General features: G+C 38.6%; 2 protein-coding genes across 2 annotated transcripts in view; one reads left to right on the plus strand and one right to left on the minus strand.

Moving 5' to 3' along the window:
- The window catches only part of stx8 (syntaxin 8), a 31,461-nt gene extending 16,658 nt beyond the window's left edge, over positions 1 to 14,803 (minus strand). The window contains exons 1-6 of the mRNA XM_007569576.2: positions 14,682 to 14,803; positions 13,546 to 13,645; positions 13,360 to 13,454; positions 13,008 to 13,118; positions 9,932 to 10,059; positions 8,987 to 9,079 (exon numbers count right to left, since the gene is read on the minus strand). Coding sequence (XP_007569638.1) covers positions 8,987 to 9,079; positions 9,932 to 10,059; positions 13,008 to 13,118; positions 13,360 to 13,454; positions 13,546 to 13,645; positions 14,682 to 14,701 — 547 coding nt within the window. The 5' untranslated portion in view covers positions 14,702 to 14,803. The remainder of the gene's footprint in view (positions 1 to 8,986; positions 9,080 to 9,931; positions 10,060 to 13,007; positions 13,119 to 13,359; positions 13,455 to 13,545; positions 13,646 to 14,681) is intronic.
- Positions 14,804 to 17,941: 3,138 nt separating this feature from the next.
- LOC103150109 (TBC1 domain family member 24-like) lies at positions 17,942 to 23,936 on the plus strand. Its single transcript, XM_007569577.1, has 11 exons — positions 17,942 to 18,186; positions 18,353 to 18,555; positions 18,669 to 18,930; positions 19,022 to 19,135; positions 19,761 to 20,177; positions 20,268 to 20,507; positions 20,619 to 20,774; positions 21,448 to 21,511; positions 21,626 to 21,724; positions 22,813 to 23,107; positions 23,202 to 23,936. Exons 1-11 carry the CDS (start codon positions 17,987 to 17,989, stop codon positions 23,375 to 23,377), a joined length of 2,226 nt encoding a protein of 741 aa, XP_007569639.1. The 5' UTR covers positions 17,942 to 17,986; the 3' UTR covers positions 23,378 to 23,936.
- Positions 23,937 to 24,063: the final 127 nt, after the last annotated feature.

The following is a 24,063-nucleotide window of genomic DNA, read 5'->3' on the forward strand; positions in this document are numbered from 1 at the left end:
TGCCAAGCAGCAGACTCCAGACAGAATTTTTTATTTTTTTAAATATCGATTTAAATTTGCAAATAATTACCTAAAAGCCTCAGAAACTGCGAGTGTTCATGAACTTGTTTCCTAAACTGAACAACTGTGTTCTAATTGAAATGATCTGAGCCCAATAACTCGACGTCCCCTGTGGTGTGCGGAGCTTCCCGGCAATACGCAAGCTGGCTGGCTGGCTGGCTGGCTGACTGAGGAGTTATGGTGGGACTTTGATCTTCTTGCCAGACGTGGTTTCACCCATAATGTGCTCACACACGCATTAGGACACATATGCTCCCATGTACAGACGCTGAGAAAAAACACACACCCTCCTCACACATTCTGGTCCATGAGCAATACACAGAAGAACTGACTCTCCCTGGACATTTATTTAGAGGAAAGGTAGACAATAAAGGCAGCATTTGTCTTCCATAGGAAGGATAAACATTTACAGTGTTAACTTATACTGTGGCTGACGGGGAAACGGGAGCGATGAGCAGTAAAGTGTTGTGCCACCAACTCTGAGTGGCTCTGGGTTAATTTACCCCAACATCAACTCTCACATTCCCATGCTTTATCCATACATTCCATTTCATCCCAGTTTATTTCCATGTTCACACAGATGTGTAAAAATGTTCCTTGTTAGTCTATTTCTTTAGGTAGTACAGCATTTAAATAGATGGTAAAAAAAAAAAAAAAAAAAAACAGGCAAATCTACGCTTTGCTTCATGCAGCAGATCTGGATCCTCGGCTGTTAAGAAATGATTGCTTGCTGGAGGCGTGGACTCTGTTGAAGTTTGAAACAATTGGATCTGATTTTACCCAACAGCTTGCATTTGGCCATGACTTATGAAATGCGCCAGCTCGATCGTCAAGGAAGCTATGCCATGAAACGTACCAGAAACTGAGTGCGCAATTTTTTCACTGCAAAGAGAGAAGTGCCGTGCCGAACAAGATGGCTATTAATAAGAGGGGCTACAACACATTTGCTAGCATTAAAAATGTCGTAAGCATTCGTCTTGCTCCGGCTTTAATTGCTCAATTTGGAAGAGTGGCCAAAATGAACCGAATGGCTTTGTTCACTTCCTCTACTGCCATTGCCAAACTACAACCATAGGCAGACTACAATTTAAAAACAGCGCAGAAAATCAACATCGTTGTTCACAACTTCTCCTCCTGTTCGCCGACTTATCCACATGAAATTCATCCTGGAGAAATCATGCTCAATGAGAGAAATCCCCGTGGCTTTGATCCTCATTTGGGCGACCTAACGTCTGGAAAATTTGGAATTAAAAAGCTTCACTAAGAAAGGAAAATTATGAGTGATCTCCTGGTGACAGACATGCCTTGCTAAAGTTGCACTGACCATATTTTCCTATAGTGGACTAAGTCACCTTTAAATCATCAGCGGGAATGAAACATTCCCAAGCCAGCAATGAAGGTTTGGTCAAAAGACCAAAACTGAAAAAAGGACAAAATGGTGAAGGGATCAAATATTCAGAAGCTGCCTGGCCTCTTTATTTTTTCCCCTCAGTCTGCTTCCAAAGACCCACAAACTCTTATAAAGTTTTGAAAGTCTCTAGTTTAAGAGTTTTGCTTAGAGCACAATGTTTTTTGTTGTTTTTTTTAATCTATTTCAAGCAGAAGCAGATCGTGTGACTATAGTCCTTCTAGCTGCATATTTTACTCATCTTTTCACAATCACATTGTACCTATTAGGTCTGACAGTGAACCACCATCTGTTTAGTAATTACACAGTTCCTCCAGAAGACGAGCCAAATGAGGAGGTGCTGATTGGTGGAGAGGAAGACCAGAATTCCCCAGATGACTAAAGAAATGTATTAAATCTCGTGCCAGGTCTTATGACTTTCCCTTCACCTGCTTGGATCAAACAGCTTTGAATCCCCCCAGCGTGAAGGTCTACCAAAAGCTTTTTAACGAGGACTGTAACTGAGGTGCAGCAACTGCACGTACTGCCCATCAGTGGGGCTCGTGTGTGACTCTTTAGACTCCAAAACAAAATTGTAAGATCCGCTTGTCTCTAATGTGTAACAATAGCCACTTAGGAAGAAAAGATGCGCGTCAGATTACACACTGCTTCAGGCTAAAGGAAAATATTAGATAACGGATCAAATGTCTATTTCGACATTTGATCTGGGGTGATGAGGTGCTGGCTCAAAAACCTTGGTGGCACACAAGATAGATTAGACACATGTCAACCATTATTGTCATAAAACAGGCAATAAGGCGCTCCTTGTTTTATTTGTGGAACAAAAGAGGTTTTGAAATTCTCTCTTTTTTTAAGGGATTGTGGTTCCTGTGTTTGTGTCTGACTTGGAACATGGTGTGCTGTGAGATAAGAGATCAAATGGAGAGCATGTAGAGCTTTACCCACATGAAAGTTTTTTTTGTTGTTTTTAAAAGAAAAGTAGCAGCTACACCTTCATTTCTTTTCCTACATGATTAAAGACTTACTTCAGAATGTTACAGACGTTTTGAAGATTCCCAACACTAAAAATCCACCTGTTGCTTAATCCAAATAAAGCTCTGCTCATGTTATGTCTATAGGTAGTTTGTACATATTTTGTAACGCATTCTGTTCTCCTTGAATTATCCAGCCAATGGTTGTTAGTCAATGCTTTCTAGTTAGGGCCACTTCCTCTCTCTGGTAAATTCCTATTGGACGAGAACTGAATGTTCTCATTAAGAAGCTCATATAGAAACAATTACTACCACATCACATCAACCACCGCCAGCACAGGTGGTTCATGCAGATGGACACTTTGTAACATTTCGTAGGGCAAGATTTTCACTGACAATTTAAAATCTTCTTGACGTGGAAAATGTACCACGAAGTATATTTTGGGTTTTCATCTTTGTTTTCATTTCATAATGAGAAGGACTGCAAACAGACAGCAAATTAATCATTATTCGTAACAACCAGTACTTTCAACTTGACCATTTTGGTAATTACAGACCAGGTGTTTGACTTTCATTTTAACTCAACAGTAAACAGGACCACAGACATACAGGTAATTTATTATTATTATTATTTTACAAATACATATCGGCCACTTTGGTCGGCATGGAAAGATGTTTGAAAGCCGCTGGTTTGTGGCTCACTCTTTCCATTATCCCACGACAGATAATGGAAAGATGTTCACACCTAACTCCGCTTTAAACATCTCCAGCTCTAACAACGCTCTGAGACCATCGAAGAACAGCTGTATGCTTAGATTAAGTTGTGCATGCCTGGTCTCTATTCCCAGTGAATTAATTCTGGATATTATCAAGGAGTATCAGAGTAAAAGGGAGAGTAAAATTTGTGCTGGTCTCTTATAAAAATCTTAATAAAATACAGAAACTTAAATTATGGGAAACTGTGAGTGTGAATACTTCTGCAAGGCAGTGGGTGTGGATTTCATATACTTTGTTTCCTTCTTTTTCCCCCCCATGTTCTGAAAGTCATACAGTAATTACAGGAATAGCTGTATGACTTTATGTGGCTCTTGGTTAAATCTACATCTGTCAGGATGTGTGCGATGTTCCTCTCTGGATAGTGTTTTAATAACTCATAATGAGTAGGACTACAAACAGACAGCAAATTAATTTGCTGCCTGTTTTTTGTGTAATAAAATACTGGCACATTTTATTACACAAAAAATGTGCCAGTATTTGTGTAATACTGGCACTTTTGTGCCAGTATTACACAAATGTAGTTTAAATGCCGATCACAACGTGAGAACATTTGTTAGACTCAAATGTATTTTTGCTCAAAGTAAAAATACAGTGATGTCATATTCAGACAGGAGGCATTTGCTGTCAAACCAACATATTTATACACAGTTTGAAAACAAAGATTTTAGATGCTTTTTCATTAGATGTTTTAAAGCCAAACATTTGTTTTGTACCGTTTCTTTTTTAAGAACTATAATTAAAACTCTCATAATGAAACATTTATCTCTCAGACATCAATTAACTTTGATATCTTTTTAAAATAAATAGTGTCGTTTTTGCATGGAACCACTACTTAGGTTTTTGAAAATATTAAATCAAACACTCCAATTAGTAGTCTTTATTTGTAAAACTAACATTAGGGCATAGTATATGGGGTTATTATCCTTACATCATATGCTATAATAATGGTTTGCAGTTGTAACCAATAATAATAATCATCACCAGCATTTCCCTTAAAAATCAAATTGTACTCTGAGAAGACTTTTAAAATAATATCCAAGTATTAGTTTGGAAAACAATAAAGTCCAGTTAACAGAAAGCAAAATCTAAAGAAACAAAAGGTGGCATGAGACTTTTGCACAGTGCCATCTGCGCATTTACACACCGTCACAAATAAACGCAGAAAAATATCCACAAAATGAAGGTGCAACGTCCTCCTGTGTTGAAATGGAAACCACGTGTTAGCATGCTTGTGGCAGACTTGGTAAAGTAAGTCCTTCCATTCATTATGTGGGATGGCCCAAGGTTCCCTGAAGCTGAAGAGAAAGCAAATCAGCCCTCTGCTTGTCGGCACTTTCAAGACGGCTTCCAAACCAGAGCGGTTAGCGATTAAATAAACAGAGACGGGGATTTGTACCCGCTGTCACTTGAATTAGCCAGAAAAGACCTGCCACACCATGGCAGAGTCAGTCATAGGTGCCGTTAAATGGAAGGGAATCCTTTGCTCTGAGCCAACAGAGCTGGCAGCCGAAACTACAGAGATTCCCAAACAGCAATAATGCCAACACATGTGGCTAATGTGCTCTCCCTACAGAAATCAGCCACAAATGCTCTGTAGGGATAGGTTGCAGAGCAGAAACATTATATTACTGTTGAATGTACACATACCACTCACTGTAGGCAAACCTCCCTGCAAGAATCGGTGGGATATTCTTGCTGCACAAACAAATTACAGCAACATCACAGCTTCTTTATTTGAAGCTGGAATTCATTTTAAATTTTAGTATACATAGAAAAGCTCATACTTGGAACCAAACTTTTAACATATTGAGAAAAAACATTAAAAGCAAGCATTCAGGGGGCGGTGATGGCCCAGGAGTAAAGTGTGCGATCCATAAACGTCCTCGACACGGCCATCACAGGTTCGAGTCTCGACATGCGACAGATGTCTTCCCCCTCTCTCACAACCTGCTTTTCTGTCTGTCCACTGTCAAATAAAGGCCACTTGAACTTGAAATTAACTTAAAAGAAACTATATTTCCACATAATGCTTGAAAAGAAAAGAAAAAATAGGACTTTGTACTGTTCATGTTGGGGTATCCTACTCAAAAACAGTTAAATATTCTGAAAAGACTCTACATATGCCAACAAGTCCTTGTCTCCAAAAATAGTCAAATCTTCCTTTCAGACAATGGAGGGATAGACCCTCCTTCACAATTGATAGTTTGTGAGAAATCTGGCCTCGGCCAACAACTTATGCAGGATGGATGTACTTGGGAGTGGAAGAAAAACAACCCCACCCATTCTCATGACATACTTGATGGTGGACATGTGGAAAAGAGTCTGTTGATGAACTGACCAGGGCTGACCACACCCCAACTCATTCATTGGACCTTCTACCATCAGTATATTAGGCTTGTAACTTGTGGATCAAAATATGTGATCAAAAGAGAAAAGAACAAAAAAAAAAAAAAAAAAACAGAGTCTTATGCCACTGAGGCATTTTCATTCATGCTGTCCACCTTCATTTTTCTAAATTCTGTATTGTGCTTTTTCAGATTAAATGTTTTAGGTTTGAAGAAAGAATTTCTAGGAAGAGAGAGACGAGGATCAGGATTATCTAAGGATCCCCCCCCCCCCACCACCCCCCTAAACTGGAATAGCTTAAATAAGAAAGCTGCAGTGTCGATCCTTGCCCAACAAACAAGAGAAGGGTTGTGAATTCACTGACAGAAGGTTTGATAAATGAAACGCCTCGAGACAACTTTCTTTATTCAAAATGTTAATTTCTTCACAGTGCCTAAACTGCATTGCTCGTCACTTGGTGCTGGCTGATGTGACCCATCAGTCATTCACGCCATTGTTCGCCCACTCTTATCCACAGCTTTATCAGAGTGGCTTTAAAAGGCCCCATTCATGCGTGGATATACAGAGAAATGCAACCACGAGGGTTTGTGATTAATTGTGTGCTGGTTAGAGTGGTTCACATGTTTGACCGTAAACCACTTGGCTTTTATGTGCCTATTGTTTATGTTCCCATTACACGTTTGCCGATTTTAATGCCCCTTAACGCTGATGTTCTGTACAAGTTAAAACGCCTTTCAAACATCCACTGGTGGTGCGGGGGGATCCGAGAATGTGTTGTGAAATTCCATCCATCCAGCCTGGCGGCCACAAAATATCAAGCTCACCTCTCCGGCTCATTACAAGCCTGAGGTTTCTCTTGATGAAATCCTTTTGACTGTCATGACATGATTCTGCATTTCCATGGCGTCTGGATAGCATGGCTCACTCCTAGCAACTCCACTTAGGAGCAGAAGGAAGCAAACAATCAATCAGAAACTCAAAACATGCAGGCTTCATGTCTATTCCCAGCATCAATGTAGTTTATTTGCTTTTAAAAGCAGAAGCAAACAGATGCCTGTGCGCTTATTGCCATGTCACTGTACTGCAGTAAGCCTTGCGCTCGCTATTTATTTCTGCTTTTTAAAAAAATAAAAATAATCAGTAATGAGGGTCCTATACAAGATTAAAAGTATTGAGATTGTATGCAGGTTTAACAGACATCACAATGTAGGAAATGTTGCTGCAGGGATGAGCTCGAGTTTCCAGCCCTCATTATAGAATGGCTGTGAATCAGTAATTGAGATTGCCATAAAATAGTAAAATAACAGTTCAAGGTGCTGAACAAAATAAACTACAAAACATACACTATGGATTCCTATGCAAAGAGAGCTGTGATTGGCTATCTATTTGATTTAGTTGGTGATTTCAATAATTGATACAAACAAGAACTAATATAGTTTGCTTTTAAGTTACACATACTACATATGGTCACACCACAGCAGCGTGAGAATACACCCTTCAGCTACTTGGCCTGTTTCACTGCTGCAGCAGTAAAATATGCAATTAGGAAAGAACCATTAAAATCAGACAAATGAGACGGCTTCTAATTTTTGCCGGTGCTTTTTTTTTCAGAGGGAATGCGTTTAATGAACAAACCACTGTCTGACACTTATGAGTTCAAGACATTGTTGAGCCTGATGTCACTGCTCCAGGCCGCAAAATGCGAAATATCAACACCAATAAAGTCAAAATAGCATTAGCTCTTGGAAAGGGAATCAGATGCCTATGCAGGGCCATTCTCACTGGTATGTGTCAGACCGTTTTCAACAACATTTACTGTGGAAATAAAAACACTGACGTCTGAAACGCAGAATGAAAAAGCGTGATGGCAAATCGCTCAGCTGCTTTCAACAAAGCAGCAGCGATTGAATTCCTTCTTTCTGCTGTGATTGGCGAATAACAAGGGAATTCTGCTGTTTGCAGAGGATTCAGTGCTCTGCCGTACAAAAGACCAAAATTAGGATAATTGGTCCGTTTTTTGACACTTCCTTCCATTGTGATGCGACCAAGACTGAAAGAGGAGGATTTAACATCCGAGTACTCTGGGTTCATTTCTTGACCTCTAAAGAAAAGGCTCACCTTCTCCGCTGACCTCACCTGAAATGGTTTCCCAAAAAGGAAATAAACAGGGCCGCTTGGTTTCAGCCAGACAGGGGTAGCTCAGCTACAGAGAGCTTAATCTATTTATAGGAAAACACCGCTACAGTACAGCGATCAGGGCAGAAAAGGAACCCCAACAAGATGGGAAGACTATTCTTGTACAGAGAAAACACAGATTTAAGGATAACATTTTTACATTCAAGTCCACGTGTGATAGCATTACTCAACCTTAACAGTTACTTCATATTTTACAGGTTTAAAAATGGCTGATTCTAACGATTTTTTACTTTTTGACATTACGTGTCATGAAGGTATGGGACTGGTATTGTTCTGTGATAATCAGCATCGCTATAAACCTGCAGATAGTACCGTATTTTCCGGACTATAAGCCGCATGGTTCGAAGCATAGGAAAAAAAGTAGCGGCTTATAGTCCGGAAAATACGGTAATTGCAATTAACGACAATGACAAGAGTACATCTCCTGCGGGTAAGGCAACACTCACTACTTCGGGCGTATCAACTCCTCCAGGCCTCCAGGGGCAGTGCATTAAAGTATCTAATTGTTCACGGGCTGACAGCTGATCTTCTGGAAATCTAACATCTCGAGTGCCGCCTGTCTAAAAAAAAAAATCAGCCAGAGACCACTGCACTCCGTTCTGAGCAGCACGTTCTACCAGCGTCAGAAGCAATTTGAGGATGGAGAAGCCTCCCTCGCTGTTTTGCCAGGAAAATCTCAAAATGACCATTAGCTCTGATCGGATCTGATTCCACGACCCCAACCTTTTGAGCTGCACAAACAGCCAGATCCCATTTCTCTGTGGGTTGTATGACACGGTCATGACCTCGCTGTAAGGACAAGTGCTTCCACAGTAGAAGTTTCAGGGCACATGTGTCAATGTGTCACATACAGGTAAAAATATTCAAACTCTTTTAAGTTTTCCGCATTTTGTGACGTTATGACCTGAAGTTTCACTGTATTTGCATGCAATCTGTACCGCACGTATCGTTTTTCTCCCACGTCACATCGATGCACTGCTTTTTGCTGGTACACCTGGTAAAATCCCGACAAAATACCTTGACGTCGTGCTAGTAGCGTGACAAAATGTGGAAAAGTTTTCAGCGTTTGTGGTGATGTCACAGCATATTCCTTCCCGTCTGGGTCGGTGAGGCAAGTACTTCTATTTATAAGCAACATCTGTCTGTCTGATTTCACACTCTGGTATGTTTTGGGAATATGGAAGGGAAAAAAATGCACAAAAACGAAGCAGTGGATCATTGACTTTACCGTTCTGTTCATCCAGCTCGTTGCCGATCTCTTGGCCCATTATCTTCTGTCGGCTGATGACAGCTGCCAGTGCATCCAGGCCTGCGTCCTGGACTGGAGGAAAAGAAAACAACCACAAACAGAAGACACTAAATAAATCGCTCAATAAATCCATTTTGATTCGTTTCTTTCTTTTAAGTACTAGAGACAGAAACAAAAAGAAAAATTTGAATGTAAAATGTGACAACATTAAAAATACGGGAGAAACGCATCGAGGCTTCTGTAGGTGTCTCGGTTTGACATTTTCCACACCACGGGAATTTCTTGTAAGCCACAAGTTCAGAAATAAACGTTAGCCGTTTCCAGGAATCCAACATTGGTGTCACACCTTCCATATGGTAAGATTTCACAGTTTTAACCCAACTCATTGACTGTATACTGACAATAAAGGAAACTATGGAGAAGGGAGCAGGGAGCCAGGTGGCAAAAAAAACAAAAAAACATCTCAGTGATTAAATCATATCAGACAGGAATCAGAAAATAAGATAAAAACTAAAAACATATGTTGTCTTGTAATATAATGAATACATTTTTAAATCACATTTAAAAATGAGCAATGCAGCGACTTAATGTATCCATCAAGTTTTATTAAACTACTATATTTTACAGCACTCACTAAAAATCTCATCATGACTTAAATGACATTTACTTAATATAAACTTTGTTTTAAAAAAAAAAAACAACTGATCAACTGAAGTCCTAAATACTCTGACATTGATAGATACATGCATCCAAAATTAATGACCTCTGTTTAGGGCATTAAAAAGAGGTCATTAAGTCAAAACAGGTTTAGCCAGTTAAATTGTTCAAAATATACTACACACACAACATATTTAAAAGCTAGATTTGGTTGTTTGATCCTAAAATAATATTTGATCTATGTTGGATCTATGAAGTGGAGATTACCCTCAATGATTCTCTGTTGCTGTTGTTTAATCTCTCCAAAGGACAGCCCCTTCGTCTCCTCCGACTCCTCAACGAGCCACGGGTTGGGAGTACCTGCTGCTGCTGCTCCTCCGCTCATCAACGTGGATCTGAGGTTCATAAAGACGACAGTTTTTAGCAATCAGCTAGCAACAAGTCAACGGAAATGCTTGTTTCTGTCTGAAAGTCTGGACTTTGACAAGGCCATTCTAACACAATAATAGATGTGATCCATTATATTGTAACGCTAATGTGTTTTGTGGCTGCTCAGCAGAAAGCTGAACCTCTCAGGTGAGATAGAGTATATTACAGGTTTTTCCTCCAGGACTGACCATCAGCTCTGACCATTTCCCTTGCTGAAGAAAAACATCCCCCAGCAATACGCTGCCACCATCGTGTTTCACAGTGAAGATTTTGTGTTCAGTGCAGTGGCCATTTTCCCATACAAAGTGTTTTGCATATTGTCCAAAATGCTACATTATGTTCTCATCTAACCATAGCACCCTCTTCCACGTGATTTCTTTCTTTCAACACAAATTATTTTGCCTTTCTTCCAACAGTAGATTTTTTTCTTGGTACTTTTTTCCATAAACTGCCAGATTTCTGGAGCACTAGTAATTATTCTGTGAACAGATGTTCCTCCTAAGCCTTGGGATTTTTTCAGCTCTTCCAGAAATCAAGAATGCAAGCAAAGGTTGATACAATCAGTGAAGCAGGGGAGATGTGGCATTCAGTCGAATCTGTCTAGCAGGTTTGATTATTGTTAAACCGAGTGCCAGACATGAACTTCCTCCTTTCTAGCACCTACTGTGCAGAGAACCAATTAAAACAGTCAGGGAGTACCGAAATCAGTCAGACGCATCTTTTGGCAGACACAAGTAAGATGACTGTCATCACTGAGCATCCAGATCCCAACTGAGCCACATGGGCAGGCGAGATTTAACTAATTGCAACTATGTCCTGTTTCCTGTGTAACCAAAGACACAGGAAGGTTAGAGGTGTAAAAGTGTTTCCAAAGGGCAACGCGCTATGCCGAGCTTTTAAGTGGCACCATGTCCTTTCTTTTTATTATTATTATTTAAAAGTTAAAGTTCTCCTGGCAGGCTTGACGCTGTGCATTCTACTCCAATTTTTTTCAACCCCCAAAAAAGTAGCTTAGATCATTGAAGCATGGCCAAATTCATCCCCTCCCACACTTCTGTCCTCTCAGACCACACAGTGGGAACAGGGTCTGACGCCTTCCCTCAAATCCAAATTACCCACCACATATCGCCATTAAAGTCAGGTCTGAGTGAGCAAACTGAAAGCCGTACCACCACATGATTACAGTTTGCCGAGCTAATTTATTAGCGAATGTCGTTTGGGTTTTTTTTTTTTTTTTTTGCAAGGAATCCTTTTATGTAATTGAGTGTGTGGTCTGTAAAAAGATGAAAGCCTGTGCAAAGCAGTGCTAAATAGATCAATCCCATATCCGAAGCTTGTGAAAGATATCAGAGAAACTCACAGGCACAACTCGGCGGCAGGGCTCCTTTTAATGCGGCTGATCTGATTAAACTGATTCTGCTGCAATTTAAATGATTTCCATCAATCACCTACATCATTCACTTAGCTTTTTATTCTTCTCCTGTGTTTCTCTTCCACAGGACTAAAACAGTTTGGGATTCCAAAATGTCATTAATACATGAAAGTGGGAAAAGTTAAGAGCAGAGCATCACTACTTCTTCCTGACCAAACAAATATCACCTGTGTAAAAGTGTGGGAGGGTTTTTCAGGGGCCACCATATGTGTGATGAGCAAGCAAATAAGTCTAATGACAAAAAATAACCTGGAAAGTCACTAAAACTCCAGACAAATGGGCTTCAGCCCAAGTGATGATGCCAGTAGAGGTCAAAGCGCACAGCTCACACACAAGAACCTTCAAGGTCCTTGTGTGTGAGCACACACACAATCCTTGTGTGTGAAGGACTGTAACGCTTCATCAAAGCCAAGTACAGATCCTGTGACAACTTAAGTTAAAACAGTGGTCTACAGGATGATGATTCATGTTTTTTTTATTATTATTATTATTTATTTATAGTCATAGAGTAGAATCTTACAATTGAAAAATTAACTAAATCCCACAGAGAAAGTCTGGGAAAATCTTGGTCAGTAAAGCTGGGTCCTTTTGAGCAAAAGACAAACAAATTTGAAGTTAAATGTGTAAACATTTGTTTTGGTTTCAGATTAAAAATCATCAACCTACTTGAAACATATATTAAATTAATATACAACACACTACAAAGCAGGCTGAACAGGCTTCTCAAAGACTTTTCTAAGGATCAATTTGATCATTTTCAAAAGTCAAATAAAATGTGTTCCTTTTTCTTTTCATTAAATCTGTTACAACATAAACTGAAACTATGACCATCTCCTTCTTTTACACATTCAGTGCCCTGCAAATTCATCCTTTTTTAAACTGTAATACCAATAACTTCCATTTACTTATCTCAAATTTTATGTGACTGTCCACCACAATACTGTGAATACATTCTATAAATAAAATATGACACCAAAGATCCAATTGCTTTTGGTTTACATGCAAGCTCAAAATGTTAAAACAAGGAAATTTGACTGCACATCACCTGAACACACCATCCCCACGGTGGAACATGGTTGTGTTGCTTCCTTTCAACAAGGATCATGCAACGTTTCCTTCCACTTTCAACTTGGTGCTACTTTGTCATATATAATGGAAATAAAATACTTTAAAACTTGTGGTTGTAATGTGGCAACATGTTGGAAGATTCAACGGAAGCAAATACTTTTGCAAGGCATGTAAGTAACAGAAAAATATCTTCCTGAAAACATAGGTAGGAATATTTTTTATCATTCCAATACTTAGGAGTTAAAGGTCACACACATTATTGGTAACAATGGATATTAGTGTTGAGTAACCTGTATTCTAAAAATCAAAAAGCCACTTAGGTAAACTGAAAATCATGTGAAATGTGTCTGCAAACTGTATTTTACTGAAGTTTGATTCGATACAGGATGACCTAGTTCCTCTACGGGTTAATACCTGGACGGTTCAGGCTCTGTGATGTCTCCTTTGAAGGTGGCATTGAGTTGCTTCTCTCTGGTTAGCAGATTATCAATCAGGTTCTGCCTCCTGTCAGCTTCCGACTGCATTCTGACGAGACCAAGTTAAGATCAAACCATCACCTTTCATCACCATCTGTCACAATGGACTCGACGAGGTTTCCTGATCATGAGGGGAAACAATGTATGTAGTTTCCTTTTCACAGAACACCGACACCCTCTACAGGATCACCACCGTTACTGCGAGCAGAACCAGCTCTCCGGGAATGACAGTAATTTCAGTCTCATGACTTTCAAAACTTGTCATCGTCAGAAAAAAAAAAAAAGGATACATGCGCCGAGACGAGGAGCTCCTTAACAAGCCTTCTTTGAGCTGAGCAATATTCTGTTTGAGTTTCTGAAGGGACGCTCTTAACGTCATATTTATCTGGGGGAGAAAAAAAAAAAAAAGCACATGCCCGTAGGTGAACATGGAGGCACATTGTCTCAGAAGAGAAAAAGAGAAGGTAACGCCTCACCTTTGCAGGGTTTCCCCCTGTTCGCTGCTGCCTGTTTCTTTCATGGATATTTTCTGCTATCTCCTGGGCAAGGCGGCAGGTGGCGTCATAATTCTGCAACCTACGTGGATGGGAAGGAAAATGTATAACATATGAAGCAGCAACAGATATGTTTCTCAAATACAATTTAAAGAACAGCAGAACAGAGTGTTACAGCCAAAATCTCAACTATGATCAGTTTAAGATGCTGAATTAAAACTATTCTGTAAAGAGTGGATCAGAATTCGTCCACAGCAATGTAAAATACCCCACAGTTGTTGCAAACACTTGATGGCAGATGCTGCAGCAAAGGGTAGAACCACTTATAAGTATGAGGAGGTAATTTTTTTTTTTTTTCACACAAAGCCACGATGATTTGGACAAAAAAGCAGAAACAATAGAAATCCATAAGGTGGCATCTATAAGATGACATTAAACTCGCTGATCCAAAACATTTCACAGTTGTGAAATGTTGGCAGTTGTTTATAACTTGAAAGCTTTCCTTTTTCTCTTTAATTGTGTCATACAGTGAAATAGTTCGTTTTCAGTGGAATCCCGTCAGAATTTCCTGACGGGGATACCAACAAAACTATTTTAGATAATATGCTTAGCGTGTTTCTTCAGTTAAGGAGATGCGAGTCTGTTTACAGTCAGAATTTGGAGTTTTCTGCTTATAACTGATGAGCAGATGTGACTCGCATCTGCCTAACGTGAGAAATAAACCAATAATACTGTCAAAAATACAAACAGTGAAATAAAAAAAAAATAAATAAAAAAAAAACAAGCCACTTGTGACAATCATCTAGTCAGAATGTGGAGCTGAACCACTCCACATTCCTGCCCATTGTCATGCGCAGTACTGTGTCACGTTAAGCGAAAAATAAGGGTCTAATGCTGTTTCCATTGCAGCTTTTTTTTTCCATGTAAATACAACAACAAAGAATTCATAGCAACAAAATATAAACACTATTATGTATTTGGTTGGACTTGATAAGGAACAAGCAACCAATGAAGCTAACTGGGTACAAAAACGAAACAACCGGGCACAAAGAAGACATATGTTGCTGTTATTAATACATTTGAGACGGTCCATTTTATTAGAAGACATAATCACCTACCAGGGATCTTGAGACATCATAACAAAAGTTAACTATGACTCGAAATAGCACAACTTCAAGCACAGCAGTAATCACTGACAAGCCGTTCCTTGTTTTGGAAACGACGTCACTACGGCGAACGGCGAGGGCCATTTGACTACAGAGACTCAATCGTTTTCCGTAAAAAACCAACAAATAACAATATGAAGAGCTACATTCACTATAACAGTCGCATAATACCCCAACCTTTTAACTTAAATTTGAATGAAATTATTTTTGATCTATCCACTTGCTTTCAAACAAATAATTGTATATACTATTCTATTCTATTCGATCTGTTCTGTGGTTTATTGGACCAATGTCATCAACTCAAAATGACAACAAAATTGAAAGCAACACATTTCATGCTCTATAAATACCTCTGACAGTGTATGGATAGTAAATACTATAATATGATATACTGTACAATCTTTTACATTCACATTTTATCCAATTAACTTTTACACATTTTACTAACAAACATATAAAGACTCTGGAGTTTCATCTGGCAACTAAACTCCTGTCTCTCAAAGAAAAAGTCACACAAATGTAATAACCCTTTCAAGCATGAAAAGGGTTATTATTATCCTTTATGTCGTTTTGTTTTTTTTCAAAAGTGTTTTTGATTTTTTTTTAAAGCACAAAAAAAATTGAGAAACATTTTTTTGTAAAAATGTATAGAATTTCTTTCTGTGTGATCAGTTTTAATTTTCTCCGAATACAAAGTTGTTATTTGGAAAATATATCACTAGTATTAGCCTTTAGAGTTCACTTGATGTCACAATATTTATTTTTATTTTATTTTTTTACCTGCCGTCCTCTACAGTAGAAGATGGGACTGGATATTCCTGAGTTGCTTTTTCATTTGTCTGCCATATTGGATTTAACAAAAATTTTCTTGCACTCTCAGTGGATGGCCAGTATTTGAACTTGATAGTGTATTGTGTATTGTAAGACACAGTAGTGTCCACTTCAGTGGTCTGTGTGCAATTATAACATAAAGATCCACAAGAAACACAAGAAAATGTATTTTAGATAGCTGTCCACTGCAGTGACCGCTATGAAAGGGTGAGTACTTGAGTGGTCAGAAGTACTGTTCAATGCACGACCGGTAGACGTAGCAACGTATATTTCTATAATTTAAAGATGCCATTTGCAACATTTTTCTGCTTTTGATGATAGTTAACAAAATTAGTTTCAACTTGGATCATTTCAAAGGTTTCATTAATATCATAATGAAACAGGTACATGTGTCTTTTTGTTCAGTGTATGTAAACTTCTGGATTCAATCATACATATTCAAGCTAAACTGTGATATAACTGCATCATTGTATTAGATTTTGTTTTCAGTTTTATTTGTTAATTTTCACCATCTTTTTCTGTAACTTGCTACTTATATTGTTTTAAGTATTATTTCAGATAAATTACGATGAATGAAAGAGAACTATGAACATGAATCAACTCCTTTTAAACTGGCTTATCTGAATCTTAAGTGCGTTTTATTTTTCTACATGAGAAGTGAACTGATACAACCAGCGGGTAAAAGAGTAAACTTCGGTTCCACTACATGAAGTGCCCATGTGTGAGGTAAGGCGTAGTAGATGTTTCACACCCAAACAAACCTTGTGTTTGACCAAAAACACATGTGTTATGCGGTGCAACAAACATAGGAACTTTGGGAGCCTTCTTGGAAAACACCTTCTTGATATTTTGATTCCATGAGGCAATTTCACAGAACAAGTAACATTTTCTGATTGGCCTACTGTGTCTTAAAATGTATCATTGAGAGATGTTTTGTTCCAAAATAATATAACTTTTTTTTTTTAACAATACCTTTACTGACACAAATATAACCACAATAAACATACACTCTTACCTTTGTGATTTAAGGTCAAAGTTCATGATTCAACAATGAGTAACAGATGGGGCAAAAATGATCAAAACCACTGGTGAGCAAAAGGGGCATAAAGGCCTTCCTCACATTTGTCAAAAGTATCTTGATGACCCCCAAGACTTTCGGAAAAATATGATGTGAAATGATGAGACGGAGGTTCAAGTTTTCTGAAAATGTTTGTCCTGTTGCATATGGTATAAAAACTAACACAACATTTAAGAAAAACTCATACATGTTGATGATAGTGTGATGTTCTCGGGTAGCTTTGCTTCTTCGAGATTAGGTGGTGTGCTGTATTTAAAGAAATCCCAATAACAAGTCTCAACCACAAAATTCACTTGGAGACTGAATGAACATCAGAATAAGACTGAAATAAGACTGGCATATTTTGATTGTGGAGCAGTATGAGCAACCTGCAACAAATCTTCAACATTAAAAAAAAAGATAATTGAAGATTTAGAGTGACCTATTTAAACTCCAAGCATAAATTAAGTTAAAGTGCTGTGAGGAGTAGGCAACAATGGGTAACACAACCAGTTTTAGGGACCACAAAACAACACAATCTGCATTGATTTGTTGGTAAAACAATGCCTTTATGCTTTCTTTAGTCTTATACTTTAGTGAAATGGGTCAGAGTCACTCAGAGGAACAGAACTGAATTTACCATCTCTAGTTTTATACTTCAAAAAATCACATCTTCATTTGAAAACTGTATTTACTCTGGTTATAGTTGTTTGATATTAAAATTTGTTTAATGATCTGAGTGCAACGGGAAGGCAAACTGGGACAAACCTGTAAGGAAGAAAACACTTTTTCAATGCACTGTACACATGAAGCTTATACATCAATATCTTCAATCAATAAGTAGTTTAAATCTATGACATAATTTCCTCAAAGAGAGTCTATTTTCCCGCAGAGCACATGAGGGAAATTTTCCAGTGGCAAGCAGAAAGATGGAAGTTATTTAAGGAAATACTATATTTCAAGTAGGTCGTTATAAATCAAAAGAAAGGGAACCAGTCTGTGAAGGGTGACTATGTTTTTACCACACAGTAACAACTACATAAAAGTGTTTACTTCAGAACAGTTGATCCATAGAAAGGGCCTTTATTTTGGTTCATTTGTTAGACATTCTGATGTCTTGTTTCTTTGGCTCAAGAACCGATGGTGGCACTGTGAAAACAGTTCTCAGAAACAGACCTTGTGTTATGAAAGTTAAAACAGGAAAATCACTGGACCTTTTTCCTTTCAGTACGAGCGTCAACACAAACAAACCGTGGCTAACCCACATGACCTTAGCTATCAGGTTTATATAAAGTGCCGATGCTCATAAGGCGCTTACTGAGAAGAGAGGAGACATTACCTTCTAAGACACTTTTCTTCGAGGGTTGAGATGATTCACGTTTCAAGAGCACCGGAGTTTTCAAACTTTGGGAACATGAACATGATTTCTTTTGCATCTCCTGAACAAGACGTGAACTCCATGTTGACAGGCAGAAGACCGAGGTCTCATTCCTATAACAACCCAGAGGACAGCAAAAACTGTGACTTTCAAGTAAAAACAGAGGAAGCCAATGCAAGACCTCGCTCCAGGTATGTTTTTATTCTCACCTTTGTGGTTCAGTTATTCTTCGTACATTACAAATAAGGTAGTATTTTGTGTGTTTACTTGTACTTATGTGGATTTTTGTTTGCTTCAGCTTTTTCAAAGGACAAATGATTAATGTTACTAACTGAGGAATCTCCCCATCTTCTTTAGATCATTTTACAGTTATGAGACATCAGAGTTGTTCTCCAATTTTGACACAGCAAACTTTTCGTGGTCCTGTCCACTGAGGCAGAGAGCAAGCTCACAGTCAAGAAATCAAATGTCCAAAATGAACGATAAAGATGGGAATCAATCTGTTGTTCCTGTCAACCCAAAGAAGTCTAAGTCAAAGAAGCTCTCAAAGGATCTTAATGGTATTGACGCAATGCCTTTAAATATATTGCAAATTCTTTTCCAAAAATTGTGTGCACTGTAAAAGAAAAACAGATTGAAAAACCAGCTAAACGGATGTGGTTATCTCACTCAGGCAGTAAAGGCAGTGCCAGGACAGTGTCCATGATAACCATCTCTGAGTCAGACAACTGGGAGATTTGCTCCAGCTCTGGTATGAAGTACGGGCAGTTTGTGGACTGGGAGAAGATCGATCCAGAACCTGCGAAGAAATACCAGCAGATCCTGAAGAGCGGGCATCAGCAGCTGAAAAGAATGGGGCGAGAGGGTTTCTGGGCCATCTCGCACACGCTGAGGGCCAAAGCATACTATCATATCATCCACAACATCAATTCCAGGTTAAGACAAATATCATGTCATGTCAGAAATGTTCCTTTTAGTTTTTCATATGGTAATTTTTATTTCAGCCTTTTATTTCACTAATTGCAGGGCTGTTACGCCAAATAGGGATGTTTACTATGACCTGGCCAAGAAGCTTTTTGGGGAACAGAAAGTTAGCACTCACCAGGTCCCGGATTACATGGAGGATGGGGATATACCAAGGTAAGTCAGTGGTATTAGTCTGTTTCTCCCCAGAGTAAAATCTCAAAACAGTAGCTTACAATGAGTATTAGAAGTGCTTTGAAATTCTTATTGTCAAGAAGCTCCAGTCTTAATCTGCTGCACAAAATATTTTGTCTAAAATGTAGATATTAGAGAATTTTTTTATTGGAATTGCACAGACAGAGTACAAACAGAATGCTTAAAGAAACAGCTGGTATTTAACTATATTTTCAGATTAAACTTGCTTCCCAGAGCCTTTCGTTTTTATTTAGCCGCTTTGAATTTTAAACTGGTGCATTTCTACCATAAAAGTGTGTAATATGTAATGAACAAACTTAAGTTTACCAAAGTAGTATTCATGTAAACACTCTCACGGGGAAACATTAGTTCAAAAATGCTCATGTTGTGGAAAAAGTGAAGTTGTTTTTAGGTACTGAAAATTAAATGTACTTCAATTGTATGGTAATCTAAATAAAATTACTTCTTTACAAATTATTAACTTTGTGCCTTACCTGTTTGCATGAATGAGTAAAAGACACTAAGTACAGTCTTGCAAAAAGAGCATACACCATTTTGTTTTCATATTCTGACCAGTGGGCACCTTGCTTCCTCTCTTTCTTTCCAGATACTGTCTCAACAAAGCAGGCATGAATTCTGTTAAAAAGATCCTTATATGCCTTGGCAGTTACTTCCCAGACATGAGCTACTGTCCCATCCTCCCTGCCTTGGTCTCTCTCATACTCCACTTTAGTGAGGATGAAGCAGAGTGTTTCTACAGCGTGTCTCGACTCATCTGCTACAAGGACCCTAACAAGCGCTACATCGACCAGACATTCCTTACTTATCGTGCTTCTTGCATGACATTCGGGGACCTTGCCAACAGGTGCTGCCGAGGCATCCGAAAGCTGATTGCCAGCTCGCACCAAAACCTCTTTGAATTTTACTCCGACTGGATCATGTGGATTTTTGCTGACCTTCCATTCACATATGCAATCAGAGTTCTGGACGTCTACTTACTGGAGGGTTTCAAGGTTCTCTTCAGGTTGGTTGCCACTCCAGTTTATTTTTTCAAAATGCGATTTCTTTTCTGGCCTGACTATTGTAAATATATTTCCCAATCTCTGTTTTGTAGGGTTGCATTAGCTTTGCTTGACCTCTACAAAGTGTCCGTGTCATCTCGAGTAGCAGACGTCGAAGACTTTAGAACTGACATGAAACGTTTTGTGCAAAGTGTAGCTCGCCACTGCACAGTTGAGAAGCTTTTGGAAAGGGCCTTCCAGATTCCAATTGCTACACGAAATGAGCTTAACCTTCTGTTCAATGCAAATAAGGATGCCCTAATGCAAAAAGGTGTCAGCACACACCAAAAGAGGTATGTTTACAATTGCACTGCAATTGACTGGCTATGGAATTCTCCAGAAACAAGATTAAGAAATAACATCTAATGTTGCTGTTATCTTTGACGCTCTCGATGGTCCTAAAGGCAGACGGTGGAATCAGTGGACTTAAACAGCTTCAGCTCCAGTGTTGTCACAGAGACGGAGATGAGGGTCATCTGGGCCTGGATTCCTGAACGTTTTGCGCTCTTCAACCCCGTTCGGTTGTTTCATATCGCAGAAGATGGAAGAGATCTTTCTTCGTAAGTGACTTTTATTTGATCCCAATAAAAATACTGCTTAGAAAAATAGCAAGTAGCTCATACTTGTACAGCGCTTTATCAAGTCCATGGAACCCCAAAGTGCTTTACACTACATTCAGTCATTCACCCATTGACACACACATGGTGGCAAGCTACTGGATAATAGCCACAGCTGCATTGGGGCACACTGACAGAGGCAAGGCTGCCATGCACTGGCCCTAAGTGTGTTGCCCAAGGACACAACAACAGAAGTAGACAGAGCGGCAGCTGAACTGACAACTCACTGACAGCGGGACCAATTCCTACCACCGTAGTCACTGTCATTCTTATATATTACAGTAATATTGCATTTTTTTCAAATTCGCACCAGTGAGTTGTGATTAGGTATCGACACCTACAGGGCAGCTTGTCTCTTCTCCTGTAAACTCAAGCCTATGTTTTAGTAGAGGGAGAGTAACCAGAGACCAGTGGTATATTTTCACCATCAACGCATTTGTCTTGACTTCAAACATCACATCATTGGCGTGATGGCTAATGACTCTCACATTACATCTGTTTACAAGTCTGTACAGTCACTAAAAGTTCCCCAGTGAAATTTTTATATATTAGCCTGTTGTGGAAAATTGTTGGGTGGCTTGACTGATGTATTTATTTTCCTTTCCTTCTCATTTAGATTGTATAAACGTGTTGAAGGACATGAGCCAATAGTACTCATCATCAAAACAATGGAAGAAGAGGTAATTAAATTGAGTGGTTTACATGAAACTTACATAAATTAGACTATGGCAGTATCTTTAATATTAATATTTAGATTCAATTAAAGTGTTAACATGACATGACACTTTTCTCAGGTTTTTGGAGCTTTCTTGTCAACGGATTTGATGGAAAGACGGAATCACGACTCTCAGGGACTTACATACTTTGGAACTGGGGAGTGTTTTGTTTTTACGGTAAGCCAACTTTACCCCTTTTTTAGGCTTCTGTTAATATATCATTATAATAAACTGGTATAAGAAAACTACAGCATTAAAATTGATTTAAAATGTTATGTGGTAGTTCATTCTTTTTAGGAATAAAAATACAAAAAAATATTTTGTGATATTTTGTTTTATCTGCTCATTAATACAATATAATAACAGAAAAAAAATAGTCTTTAAAAACATATATTATTTAGATGTGAAATGTAAAAAGGGGTTTACCTGCTGCTTCCTAAAGTTGAACAAACCCCAGTTTGTTTTAGAGGAAAAATTGCTCGATGTTGTCAATCCTAGTTTCTAGACCATTAAATGAAAGCAACATCATATGGTTAATGGAAGACAGAAAACTTTGTGTTGTGCCCAACATCTTCCTTTTTAACAAGGTTTCAATCTTACAAACTACTAAAATTGTCCCTCAGTATCACCTTTAGTAACTGCTGGTGACAACTTGGTACCATTATTGAATTGTGGTTGAGGGTCACACTGTTTATCACAGTGCTCTGTGATAAACAGATACTGAAACATCTGAAGCATTTCCAGTCAGATTTGCTGTTAGAAAAGCAAAAGTGGTGTGTGAAGCAAAAAATGTTACACAGGCCTATGTGCTTTGTTGTATTGATTTATACAGGGCCTTACTTTCCCTGCTATGCTGTCAGGTAGTTACTAAGACTAAGTTCTTTACATGTTCCATTCTCAGGACACATTTCACATTGGAAGGTCACTGGTCTTCTGTGTAAATAATCAACAATACAAATAGACTGACAGTTAACATCCAGATTAAACATGTGTTGGCATACTCTGTTTAGGTTTCATGAGATTTAATTAATTTTAAAATGGCAAAAAAAAAAAAAAAAAAAAAAAGGATTTCTGGTCCATTATTGTCAAACCTGGTGAGCTTCGGCCTTTGGGAGCAGCTAATCTGGACTTATGCCAGTGATGATGCCAAGTATTAGTATAGCTGCCTAAAACCTTCAAAAATTTAGAATTAACCTCTTAATATTATCACACAGAATGCCTCCTACATTTACAGATTGTTAACTAAACTCTACTGACTGTTTCAGCTTCGCCCTAGCATGGAGCGCTACCAGCGGGCTATGGTCAACATCATGACCAGAATAGCCTCTCCTCAGCAGCACAGAGATGGAAGCAGTTCCGCCTCTCAGTTGGCAAACAGAGAGGTTTGCCAGCTGACCAAAACTGTCAGCTGTACGAATGGGACTCCCCAGAATCCATCCTACCTGACACTCCCCCTCAGCGCTCCAGTAGGAAATCCCAGAACTGCAAAGGAGGCCAAGAGACCAAAGGAGCAAGACGCCTCAAATTTCATCGCAGGAGATGACAGTCAGCTCATTGTCGGTACGTTGTTTACGCACGCTGAGAGAATTGTGTTAACGATAGTCAGGCCAGAACATTGTGTGTTGTTTATGTGACTTTCGTGTCATTTTTTCAGGTGGTGATGGGGGCCACGCACTCTGCTTGTGTGATAACTTAGAGGAAGGAAACTCAGAACTCTGTGACACATTCAGCAGCAACCCGCTCTGCAAAGGACACTTCCAGATCCAGTCCCTGGAAGTATGGGGCATTCAGAACTCCATCTACCTATCTCGCAGCTTTCATTCTCGATAGACGAACGAGGAGTGGTATTATGTGGGAGTTGTTTTGGACAACAGTTTTTTTTTCTGCAATTCAATGCACATTGCATTTATAATAAGTCTTTTGATGAATTTTAAAAACTGTAATACAAGTAAAAAAAAAATCTTGGTTTGAATATAATTTACTGAGACTTTCACTACTAAATCTTTTCTTTGTGTATTGTATAATAGGTGGTCAATCAGTGTGTTGTCTAACCAGCTAACACTAAAGAAATTATATGATGAGCCCATTTATTGGAAAGCTACTAAAGTACAGTGACTCACTGTTTCAGAGAAGTGAATTTTAAGATCAATTCTACATTTAACAGGCTGACAAAACATTAACACAAGAGGAATATTGGCTCTTTTTCTGGTGCCATGTACAGACTGCATAACAGTGGAATAAAATGTTGCAATGTATATATGAATATAGCAAGCTATGTATGAAAGTGTATATATTTTGTCTATGTGCTTCCTGTATTTTTCGGATGTTATTTATATCATCTTTTTTGAATGATTTATTCAATACATAATTAAATCATTCCGTGTGAAAATAATGTATCAAAATGTGAATTCATCACGATCGAAGACACATACACGTACACTGATGGACACTTCTTTTTTTCTCGCTGTCTAACATTTAATGAGACTAAGGAAGTGTAATGAAATTGTTTGTTTTCT

This window comes from Poecilia formosa, unplaced genomic scaffold, assembly GCF_000485575.1.
Source record: "Poecilia formosa unplaced genomic scaffold, Poecilia_formosa-5.1.2 Scaffold242, whole genome shotgun sequence".
NCBI lineage: Eukaryota > Metazoa > Chordata > Actinopteri > Cyprinodontiformes > Poeciliidae > Poecilia > Poecilia formosa.